At 36.1% G+C, this 12,870-nt stretch overlaps 1 protein-coding gene across 2 annotated transcripts; it reads left to right on the top strand.

The window, feature by feature from the left end:
* Positions 1–1,736: 1,736 nt before the first annotated feature.
* Positions 1,737–10,857, top strand: LOC113045616 (transmembrane protein 240-like). Of its 2 annotated transcripts, none has more exons than XM_026206089.1 (4): positions 1,737–2,315; positions 2,575–2,681; positions 4,316–4,524; positions 9,773–10,857. In XM_026206089.1, exons 1-4 carry the CDS (start codon positions 2,259–2,261, stop codon positions 9,925–9,927), a joined length of 528 nt encoding a protein of 175 aa, XP_026061874.1. In that variant the 5' UTR covers positions 1,737–2,258; the 3' UTR covers positions 9,928–10,857. The 2 variants fall into 2 exon arrangements, with proteins under 2 accessions (XP_026061874.1, XP_026061875.1); XM_026206090.1 differs by having other exon boundaries at positions 2,491–2,681.
* The last annotated feature ends 2,013 nt before the right edge of the window (positions 10,858–12,870 follow it).

Here is a 12,870-nt window from a genome sequence, read left to right as displayed (position 1 = left end):
GTCGCCTGACCTACCAGCTTTAGTTCCATTGCTTCAATGACATTCAAAAATCTTCTCCCATGGCTTTATGGGATCTCGGTAGAAGTATTAGGTCATCTGGTTCTTTTCACATACTGTTTGTCAGAAACTATGAATGGGAACATACTACTTTTTTCATATAATTTTTCATCTACAGTTTCATATACTGATTTCATTTTCTGAAATCAGCAATTAACATTTCTTATCTTATCTCCAGTTGCTGCTGGTACTTGTTTCAGTTTAAGTAATATTTATTTATTATTTAATTATTATTTAGCTGCATGCAACTACAGGTGCTTCTCAATAAATTAGAATGTCATGGAAAAGTTAATTTATTTCAGTAATTCTACTCAAATTGTGAAATTTTTGTATTAAATAATTTCAATGTACACAGAGGTAAGGCCGCGGCTCTCTCAATTGGTTGTGCATCTTTTTCTTCCACACTTTTTCCTTCCACTCAACTTTCTGTTAACATGCTTGGATACAGCACTCTGTGAACAGCCAGCTTCTTTTGCAAAGAATGTTTGTGGCTTTCCCTCCTTGTGCCTTGTGGTAGGTGCCAATGATTGTCTTCTGGACAACTGTCAGATCAACAGATTTGAATGAATGTGTAGCCTAGTGAACTAAACTTAGAGAACATTTTGAAGGCTCATGATACCTTTGCAGGTGTTTTGAGTTGATTAGCTGATTGGCATGTGACCATACCAATTTGTTGAGGTTTTTGTTAAATGTGAACCAAAATCATCACAATTAAAAGAACAAAAGACTTAAACTACTTCAATCTGTGTGCACTGAATTTATTTTATACACAAGTTTCACAATTTAAGTTGCATTACTTAATTAAACTTTTCAACAACATTCTAATTTATTGAGATGCATCTGTATGTATTCCATTTTTTTTGCTGGTAACAGTTTTATTTTTGTTAGATATTTTAAATCTTAACTTAAAAATAGCCATAAATATATTTTTATAAAGAATGTGTCTATATATACATATATTATATAGTTTCCATACAAATATAAAGCAACACAACTGTTTTTTTGAATTGATAATAATAACAATATTTCTTGTTTGTTTGAGCAGCATATCAGAATGTTAGTATTATTTCTGAAAGATGATGTGACAGTAATGGTTGCTGAAAATTTAGCTTTGCCATCACAAAAACAGAGAGCAGTTATTTTAAAGAGTAATAACATTACACAATAATTGTACAGTTTTTTACTTTTTTATCAAATAAGAGAGAAACTTATTTCAAAATCATTAAAAATTGTTACTGACCCTAAACGTGTTTGCATGCATGCGTGCGTGTGTGTGTGTGTGTGGGCATGTTTTTGTGACATATCAGGACACAACTCTGTATAATGACATGGGTATGACACAGGTATTACAAGGAGAGGGTGACTTATGAGGACATGAGCCATGTCCCCATTTTTCAAAACACTTATAAATCATACAGAATGAGTTTTTTGAGAAAGTAAAAATGCACAAAGTTTCCTGTGAGGGTTAGGGTTAGGGGTAGGGTTGGTGAATGGCGATAGAATATACAGTTTCTACAGTATAAAAACCATTACGCCTATGGGATGTCCCCACTTTTCACAAAAACAAACATGTGTGTGTGTGTGTGTGTGTGTGTGTGTGTGTAATACATTTTATATAGGCCTATGTTAGCACTAGTGCCATGTTAAGAAGTGAATGTCAAAACGGCTTGCCATATACAGTGTGGCGATCACAGCAGATGTAAAGACGACTACACATTTCTACAAACAAAACCTCGACGACGAATCTAAGGCTAGATGTCAACACCTAGACATATATAAATATCAGAGAATTAGCTGAGCCTGACATCGCTAGTTTTCGCAAGACGTTTCCAACGGCGTCGGAACGCGAAGGAGGAGAGAGGCAGCAGCATTAGTAATCAGACTAGGACGCGTTCCTCAGCTCCCTCCCAACCGCACAGCTGAGGCGGATTCAACTGCAGCACTGGGGGAACGTATCGCTGGATGTGGGTGAAGACCGTGTGAATGCGCGTGTAGGCTCATCATACGTTGGGATAGCGAGATCTGCTCATCCTAACCCTATGCGCCTTAAGAACGCTTCCCAATCTGGCGGGTTAAGGAATGAGGCAGGTGTAGCGGTGAGGGCGCATCCATGAGCGTCTTCTCCCGGGACGGCATGTTTTTAGTTTAACCGGATTCGTTGAACAGACTGGGGAAAAGGAAAGGCGAGTTCGGAAGTTTTGATGCATATGATCACAACCACCATGATTTTTATGATCCTCGGTGCTTCAGTTGTCATGGTAAGTGCCTAAGCACTTCATAATTGTGCATTTCTGTCATTTTCAAAGTGAAATCGGGGGTTAACAAAAGCGTGGACCGCTTAAAGTCCATTTAAAAATCTCATTAAGACAGCACAACCGTACTCATGTCTATTACTGGCTGATGTGGGAATGTAATGTGTATTTTCCCCTGCAGTGGTCACAGTACCAGGTCATGTAGCGGTTGCTGTGTTCCAATACTGCTTGTCATGTCCCGGCTGACTCGAATGGTTCTTTGCAGGCGATAGCGTGTTTAATGGACATGAACGCACTCCTGGACCGTTTTCACAACTACATCTTACCGCATTTACGAGGGGAAGACCGCGTCTGTCATTGCAACTGTGGAAGGTAAAAACCCAAGCGTTAATAAAGAAATGAATTCTAGCACGAGAGCCAGAAATCGACAGGTTTCCCCTTCTATTACTAACAGTTTTTAGGCCTGAGCTATTCTCCAGCCCCTGAAACACTGTCTTTTCCATTTCATCTCATTTATCCAATCGGAGATTGTCACATTAAGGGCCTCATATGTGTATTCGCGTGGTTTATGTCATAATTTAGGCGTAATTTAAATGGCTTTTCAATACTGAGTAGCTACTGTTGCTTTGCGTCGGTGTGAAATCTCCTTGATTTCTCTTCTTGTGTGTGTGTGTGTTTTTTTTTTCTTTCTGCGTATCAAGATGTGCTTTTTCTCCAAGCACAGCCAGAGATGTTGTTCTTTTCGGTGTGTGTGTTGGCCACAAAATAACGTTTATATTACTGAAATAAAATATGATTTTAATACAGAAGGACTGCGCTGAGTTAATCCATATGAGTAACTACAGTGTAAATGCAGTTTTTTGTTGTTGTTGTTTAGTGTAGTACATGAATGGTTTAGAAAAATATTCTTATTTGTATTTATACACAGGATTATCATTTATTTTATGTCGAATAGTATCTGAAACTTGACTTGTTAGTCAGCCTTCATTTGCACAACAGTTTCTGTTCAAGCTGTCTGTTGATTACAAGTTGTTGATGTAAGAACATCTGAGGGTAGTAAATGAGGTCAAATCATAATTGTTCTCAATTAGAATTGCATGTTTTAACACTTCATTGTTGGCGAAGAACTGTTAATAACTTAATGACTTTGTGCCACATCTCTCTTCAAACATATTCTGTTTGACATATCAGGACCAAGTGCATTATACAAATAGGTCATGGTCAGTGAAAACTTGCTTGGTGTCCTGATATTAGCAAGACAAGGCATAAAACTCTTATGTGAATTATTTGTTCATGCATGAATCGTAAATCTAATTTGTAGATAACCAGAGGAAGCATACTGATATGTGTTGATTATTGCCATAAATAGATATCATTTATCATTCTTCATCAAATCTATTCATATAGTTCTTTAACATCTTCATATCTCTGCCTATCAGTATCTAATGTGCAAAAGTTGAGCTCTCGTAATTCATTTTATTTAATGTAAATTAATATCTTTTTGAGGTTTTTTCTACTTTCCACCCAAATTTGACACTGTTATAGTTTTCCATCCCGAAAAAAAAGAAAAAACCTATGACAAAACCAGATAAACATTTTCGAATGCATTACATCGTTTAACCCTTATCCAAGACACATTTGTACAAATAGTATTTTCACATAGACCTTCATAAACAACAGAGTGTGACAAAAAATATATATGGTATTATTTGTAAAAGCTGTGGGCCAAACCATATATTTAATGCATTTACATGTTCCAAGACAACAAACCTCACTTGACTGAGCTCAGTTGGATCCAAACAGTGTCAGTATAGAAATGCTGGCGTTCCCACCCTGCTGAGAGCATTATGAAAGCAAGCATTTGTAATTGACATAATACTGTATGTCATCATTGTCTATCTCTTAATTGACTGTTTTCTTTATCACTATATATTTCATGTTCTTTTCTGTCACTTTTTGTTGCTGAATGTAAACCTCTAAACACAGATTTCCCCTTTCTACCCTAGGCATCATGTTCACTACGTAATTCCATATGACGGAGACCATTCGCTCGTGGACTCATCTGAGAATTACTTTGTGAGTGACAGTGTGACCAAACAGGAGATGGACCTCATGCTGGGGCTGTTGCTGGGCTTCTGTATCAGCTGGCTGTTGTTGTGGCTGGATGGAGCTTTGCACTGTGCTGTGAGGGCCTGGAGAGCCAGTCGCTATTATGGTGAGTGGGAAGAACATTGTAACCAAGAGTATATGGAAAGCATATATGTGGATACATGTAAAAGACAAAGGATTTGCTTGTGAGAACAGTATGCAGACCATGATTTGGTTACAGAAAATTACATTTTATGCATTGAAATAACACCAAATCAAGATTTCTTCCCTCATGTGACAATTTATTTAATGTTATGAACCGAGGTAATGCTATTTGTAAGTCTGTTTGAATTATATTTCGTTAAGCATGATCATTTTGAGTTTGAATGTTGTTTCCTTGCTCAATAAATGCCATGTTTTGTGTGCAAGATTTAAATGGATGTATTCAGGTACTTACTGGTTACTGTATTTGACAAAACTAAAGAACTGACAAATTCAATTGGTCAAACACTTTACTGTGAAGAATAAGTGCCTTAAATGTTAGTGACAATATGAACACAGCTTGTGTAGATAATAAAACATACACTGAAAGAAATTGGTGTCAAAAAAGTTTGAATTGCCAGCAAATTTCTCAATTAATTACAAAGAAACCAATTGAAAAATTACATTTTAAGGTATAAAGGCTGAAAACATATATTCTTGTAAAACATACTCTAGTAACCTTTGTTTTATTTTCTAACTTTGTTAGCTGTGTCTCAAAGAGTAAAATACAGTAATTAAATGATTTAAAATTGTACATTTACTTATTATATCAGTGGTGTTTATAATATACCATAATAGATCAACTGATCTGACAAAATGATTAGGAGTTGGTGTGTTAGAGTGCTATATATACCCAGATTTGTATAGGATTAAATCCTCATAAATTTATAAAACCATCTTTAAAATGCATGTGTCCCACTGTATTGGTTTTATGTTAATAAACATATTTTTTTCCAAACACTCACAAAATTCAGTTTTCTTTCCCCAAACATTTACACACCTACATTTGTCATTTTCATCAGCTGTCAGCGGTCCCCTTCTGCCCTGTTATTATCACCCCCAGTAATGAATGTATTAAGATGAAGACTGTGGCTGCAGAAATTAACAGCAGGCTTTCACTTAGTGTAACTAAATCGCAGGCAACACAGCAGTTGTTTATAACAGTTGTCCATGGTCCTTTGAGGGCAAAGTGGCAAAATGTGTAAATAGTGCATTAAAAGGGATTGCTTTTAGTTTGAATACAATTATTGTGTTCATCAGATGAGCATTTGATGGTTATTATGGGTCAAGGAGAGTCACACATAAAAGAACTACTTGGAAAAACTGAATATATTGAAAAAGTAGGTTATAATGTGGCCACTAGCTATTTAGTAATTAAACGCTCCATGTCAGAGAATGGTTAGTCGGTCAGAGGTTATTTAGCGAATGAGTGGTTAAATGTGCATTACCCCACTATACTCACCAAATGAATAAATACGTGGACATGAAATGTGAAGGCTATTTGATCTATTCCATCTGATTCTTACCTGTATATTCTTAAATCTTCCATTACAATATACAAAAGCAATAAGACGATAAACATCACAAAAATCTTTAAATTAAAAAAACATTAGGTTATTTGTGCTACAATTAATAAATGAAATGCACAGGGATTCAAATGAAATTTGAAAAAGAGTGAGTTAGTGGTGTGATATGAGAGAAATGAAAGCCAGTTTTAGTACTGGAGGAGTGGACTGATATATAGAGCTGGACGATGGTGAAAATTGGGAAATATCAAAGTATGGAATGCAGTTACTGACCATTCAGAATCAAGTATTAATTAAATCTTGATTCTAATATATATATATATATATATTCTATAATAGTATTGTAAAATATACTGAAGGCATAGTTCAACTAAAAAAATTAATTGTTGAAAATTGCGATAGTTCACCCAAGAATGAAAAGTTTATGTTTATCTGCTTACCCCAGGGCATCCAAGATGCAGGTCTCTTTGTTTCTTTATTAGAACACAAACCAAGATTTTTAGCTCAAACCGTTGTAGTCTATCAGTCTTATAATGTAAGTGGATGAGAAGCACGGCTAAAACATACAATAAAACAAAACAAAAAAACATGCACAAACAAAACCAAATTAATAACCCTGTAGCTTGTGACGATACACTGATGTGTAAAGAAACAAAACGCAATGTGCAAACTGTTAGAACTCTCCTGAGCGCGTCCTGTTGTGAGCATTCTCAGCAGCAGGCGCATGAGGCATCTTCTTTTTCTTGCTTTATGGCGGATCGCAGACTCATGAGTGCATTACCGCCACCTATCTCTCAAGTGGACCATTGACACTCCTAATTGAGATTGTAGATAGAGTGTCAATGGTCCACTTGAGAGATAGGTGGCGGTAATGCACTCATAAGTCTGTGATCCGCCATAAAGAAAGAAGAAGAAGATGCCTCATGCGCCTGCTGCTGAGAATGCGCACAACTGGACGTGCTCAGGAGAGTTCTAACAGTTTGCACATTGCGTGAATTAAAGGGGGAAAACAGTATAAATACTGTTCAGTTTCTTGCACAGACCGACCGTTTTGTGTCTTTACGGATCAATGTATCACTACGAGCCACAGGATTTAATTTGGTTTTGTATGTGTATGTTTTTTTTGTTTAGTTTTATTGTATGTTTTAGCCGTGATTCCCATCCACTTACATACAGTTTGTGTTAAAAATCTTGGTTTGTGTTCTACTGAAGAAACAAAGTCACCTACATCTTGGATGCCCTGGGGCTAAGGAGATAAACATAAAATTTTGGGGTGATCTATTCCTTTAAGATTTTTGAATGAAACCTGAGAGGTTTCTTTCTCTTAGAAAAAAAAAAAAAACACGAAAAAGGCATTGTAAAATGAATCCATATTTATTGAGTGGTTTAATCCAAGTCTTGTGAAATGATCACTTTATATGAGAAACAGATTTAATTTAAGCTTTTACTTACATCTAAACATTGATCAATGCAAATGTGTAGAGTAAATCACAATATGGTAAATAACAAAGCTTTATTCATGTGTTTATATGGGAATAAAAGCCTAAATTAAATGTTTTTAAGTGAAAAGTGAGTGAAGTGACATTCAGCCAAGTATGGTGACCCATACTCAGAATTTGTGCTCTGCATTTAACCCATCCGAAATGCACACACACAGAGCAGTGAACACACACACACACACACTGTGAGCACACACCCGGAGCAGTGGGCAGCCATTTATGCTGCGGCGCTCGGGGAGCAGTTGGGGGTTCGATGCCTTGCTCAAGGGCACCTAAGTCATGGTATTGAAGGTGGAGAGAGAACTGTACATGCACTCCCCCCACCCACAATTCCGTCCGGCCCGAGACTAGAACTCACAACCCTTCGATTGGGAGTCCAACCCTCTAACCATTAGTCCACGACTTCCCGTAAAAAATATAAATAAATTTTAAAATTGTATATTTTATATTATATTATATTATATTATATTTATATTTTAACATTTTAATATAAAGCAATTGTATGTATTCACAAGACTTGGATTAAACCACTCAATCCTATGGATTAATTTTACAATTCCTTTATGGCCTTTTTGGATCTTCTAAGTTTTGGTTACCTGGACTCTATGGAGGGACAGAAAACTCTTAGGTTTTATTAAATATATCTTAATTAGTTTTTCAAAGATTTACCAAAATCATACTGGTTTAAAAGACACACAGGAACCAAAGAAAAAATATATTCACTTCAGTTCACATCTAGATCCAGAATAGCATTGAGGAAAATTAATACCACATATATTTATCTGTATCCAAGAAAAAATGGTATCCATATGATATGGACTAGTGAAAAATACTGGGGATGCCCTTCTAGTAAAGCACACCACAGCTGTGAAAATGTGACGTTGATTGCAGGTCAGCCTCATTTAGCCTCACCAGGATAGGGAGTGAAGGTGAGGTTGATGGAAACGAAGGCGGGAGGGAGATGCTGTCATGGCCCCACCCCCACCAGCAGACACACACACACACACACACACACACACACTGACTTGCACCCTTGCACTGTTCGAGCGCTAAAAATAGACAAAGAGCAGCTGCATAGAGAAGGCAAGTTGGCGAGACGTGTAAGCGTGCAGTCATACACACACACACACACACACACACACACACACACACTGCACTGCATTGAGGCACATACCTTGAACTTTTCATTTCCTATTTTAGAATTACATTCAATTGCTTTGACTTTTTCTGTTTCTGTTTTGTCTGTTCAGCTCAGGAGTAATATATCTGATAACCGATTTATACTGTCATAATCAATATTTGATACCTTTAGCTTTATATATTTTATAGTATATATTTTTTATATTTGATTAATCTTATAATATTAATAATATATTGCAAACATTTTATAATTTTTTTCACATTTTAATTATAATTTTCTGTTCAGATCAAGAATAATATAAATGTTAACTGACTTCAATTGTATTGATAACATTTTATATATTTATACTTTAATATATTTTATATTATGAATATGCATATCCATATTTTTAAGAACAAATAATTATTTGTACAGAAAATCCTGTTTTGCCATTTCAGCATCTCCTAAATAAGCCTTAGAAGAAGTAAATTAAATGGTTACAATCATGTAAAAAAAAAAAAAGCAACTAAAAAGAAAAGAACAGTAATAATAGAATTAAATATTACAGTAAAAAAAATAATAATTTAGGAGGGAAAACATTAAAAAAGAGAGAAATAGATTTAGATTTTTGAGAGAGAATAGATAGATTTATCTTTTTATATATTTTTTATTAAAGGACTAAAATGACTGTTTACAACAAACATCCCCTATACCTTTCTTTTTTTTTTGTAAAAAAAAAAAAAGGAACTGATACTGAATCCCTTTAATATTAAGCTCTTCACTAAACTCTTTCTTTTGATCCAGCTATAAGACTTAAAAACCCTTATTCACCGTCTTCCTCTGTATACCCTTCACGACAGTCTTAGTGGATGGCATACCCATGGAATGCTATAAATAACCCCCCGCTCCCCCATCGCCTCCCTCACACACACTGACACACTTCCAACAGGGCTAGTTCTGAGGGGCCGGGCTGTCTGAGGAACTCTCTGTGGTTTCGTTATACCTCTACATCCCAGCGTCTGGACCTACATGCTGTTTGCATTAACACTTTGTGTAGACGTGCTGGTTTATTGAAAGCTGTACATTTTTTTTCCTTTCCTTAACCATCTCATTAGCTTAGTCATTAAGAATGTATGGAACTCCGCCGTTTGACTGGTGCTAATTAGTTTTTCTCTGCACCACTCACAGATACTCCTTCCTGGTCGTGGTTGCCACAGTTCTGCAACCTCCGGGACCTCCGTAGACGCGCACAGCTCCGGCAGCTGGAGGATTCCAGCGGAAACATGGTGCACATCAAGCAGAAGCTCTATCACAATGGTCATCCAAGCCCCCGCCACCTCTGACTGTAACGGCAGTTTCCCCAAAACTGCTCCATTACCAGCTGCTGCCTCAGAGACCCACTTTAATTGTCCCACTACATTTTTTAGACCTTAAAAACCCACTTGAGTAGTTACCAAAAGAAGAAAGAAGATTATCGTTGCCAATATGCCGATCTGTGTCCACATTCGCCATGTTTGGTGAATGGTTTAGAAAGTTTTTTTTTTATGTACAGGCATTTTATTTTCAATTGCTGAATCTAGGCATGCACTTTTAGAATGAGGGAGGATGCAAGAAATGGTTTTGTGAGACATTGGGAGTCGTTTCATGTTTTTTCCTTGCTTTTTTAGCTTTTTCATTAGGAAACAATTTTTTTGGGAGTGGGTGGGGTGGGTGGTTTGAGGTTATGGATTTGTGATGGTGTAGTTAGAGATTAACGCTCTTGTAAATAGTTATACATATTGTTTTATGGGATTTAAGCAAACACGGGAGTCGGAGGTTCTTAGATAAGAGTCAAGTAACTGAGTAAAAAGACTGAGAGGAACATAAAGAGGAAAGAATTTTGAATGCTGATATGTGAACTTTTTGGATGGATGAAAAAACAACAAAAAAAGATTGATTGGCTTGGTTACCATGTGAAATAAATGAATGTATTCATTTTTTTCTGTAAATAAAGGAGCGTGCAGGAATGTTGAAATGAGGGGTCAGGGCTCTTTTTGCTGTTTTGAACGTCATCCGTCATATGCGAGGGAACCGCTAGCACTTGCCTTGTCTTCACTGTGTCCAATAGCCCTTTCTGGTCTGCTTTTAAACTACTCCAAACTCAAACAAGAACAACCAGCCTGCCAGCACACAGAGTCCTGACCCAATTTTCTCTTCCTCTTTATGTCCAGACATTGCTGTTGTGAAGATAAAATGTCTGTTTTATTAAAAGTGCCATTGCAGCACAACAGTGACCCCTAGGTTTGGGATGTGTCATTTCTCAACAACTGAAGGTGGTGTGCACGGGACAACAACATTCATGCTGAGGGGAAAATTTCAACTTGAAAATGTATGATTAATGATATAAAACAAGTAGAATTCAAACAAAATATTGTACAGCAACTAAAACCAAAAAAAAAATGACATGCCTGTCGCTGTCGAATGAATACTATTGTGTTTAAACCGTTCTAATGCTGTATTAGGTGGAACGAATCAGTATGAGGAAGTGAAAGACACTTTTGATACTTTCAGTTAAGAACAACTGATATGATACGATATTAATAAAATATGACAGATATAGCCTACGATGTTTAATGTTTTTGAAAGATAAATCAATGTTATGCTCACCAAGGCTGAATTTATTTAATTAAAAGTGCAGTAAAACAAAATGGTGAAATATTAATACAGTTTAAAACTGTAATAATAATAACTGTTTTCTATTTTGATATATTTTAAGTTGCAATTTATTTCTTTGATGGCAAAGTTGAATTTTCAGCATCACTGCTCCAGTCTTCAGTGACACATGATCTTTCAGAAATTATTTGAATATGCTGATAATATAAGATAATAAGAAGATCTATTATTAGTATTTGACAACCAGTAATAATTGATTATAATTGAGCACCAAATCTCGCATATTATAATGATTTCTAAAGAAAGACTGGGGAGTAATGACTGCTGAGAATGCAGCTTTGCCATCAAGGAATAAATTAAATTTTTGAAAAGAGTTCTTGAAACAACTTTACCGTTTTTATAGTATTTTTCAAATAAATGCAGCCTTGGTGAGCATAAGCATAAACATTTCATATTTGACATTGATTTACAGTGACTGACATTAAGCCACATAAGGCTATAAATGTGCTCTGTTTTGGGTGGCAAATTAAATATCTGAATTGTTTAACTTGACTGAGGACACTGACGGATTTACATAAAATCCTTTCCAATTTGCCTGAGTATACCCTACAGTGACTCATAAGGTCAAAGGGATTTATTAGAAGCTCTTCTGGCAGAAGTGGGACTCATTTGACAGATAAACGTGGACTACTCCACTTGAGGCCTGAATAAGATTGCTTTTGATCCAGGAGTCACTGCAGATCTCTGGAAATGAGACAAGACTGATGAACACCATTCCTGTTTTCCCTTGAAGGGATGTTTTAATGCTCCTTCAACCGTAATTCTTGATGTCTCTCAAACTAGCGAGGAAAACCTCACTCAAGATCGATTCGCATCTCGGGAACTCTACATGATTAAATACACGTAGGCCAGTTTTCCGCTGTTATAGCCATGGAAAAGTGTCTGAGCTTCTAAAACGGCAGACTTCTATGTCATTGTGCTCTGTTCCTATGGGTTTATCTCAAAATGCTGTCAAATGTGTTTTAAAATGCACTCTACCCTGTTTTCACTTCTAAAGTAATGGGGGGGGGGGGGGGGTTCAGCAAAAACCTGAATAATTGTTTGCACTAATGTTTTCAGACAGGTTAAGCAACAAAATACTAAGATAAAATGAACCACATCACAGTGCTCAACATAGTTGGGTTTGAATCAGGGATATATATAATATGAATATCTGTGGGCCTTTAACCTAAAATAGTATTTAGGTTAATACTTTGAGAGAACAGTTCCCTCAAAATGATTTGAGGTTTTGACCTGCATGGCACGTTTGACTATTTCTCTAAATGTAATCAATGTCTGAATGACAAAGAATGAAGATGTCAGACGTTTCATAACTATTATGATAAAGTCTCAGAAATATGCAATATAATGGTAAATTTATGCGATGTTTCTCAGTTTAGTTTAAGTATGCCTATTTATGTTTAGGGCTGTTTAGGTTTTTACTGTGCGAAACCTGACCTTTGTTGATCCTTATATCATATACAGATTGTGGCCTTTGCATCTGCTTATCATTTTTTTATATGGATTTTAATATCAGCAGCCGATATTTACAGAAAAGTTTATTTTTTCATAGTTAAAGTCATGGGGGATCTCAC

Source organism: Carassius auratus, chromosome 27 (assembly GCF_003368295.1).
Source record: "Carassius auratus strain Wakin chromosome 27, ASM336829v1, whole genome shotgun sequence".
NCBI classification, from domain to species: Eukaryota; Metazoa; Chordata; class Actinopteri; order Cypriniformes; family Cyprinidae; genus Carassius; species Carassius auratus.
Note: the sequence above shows the minus strand (reverse complement) of the source record. Positions and strands in the feature narration are given on the sequence as shown.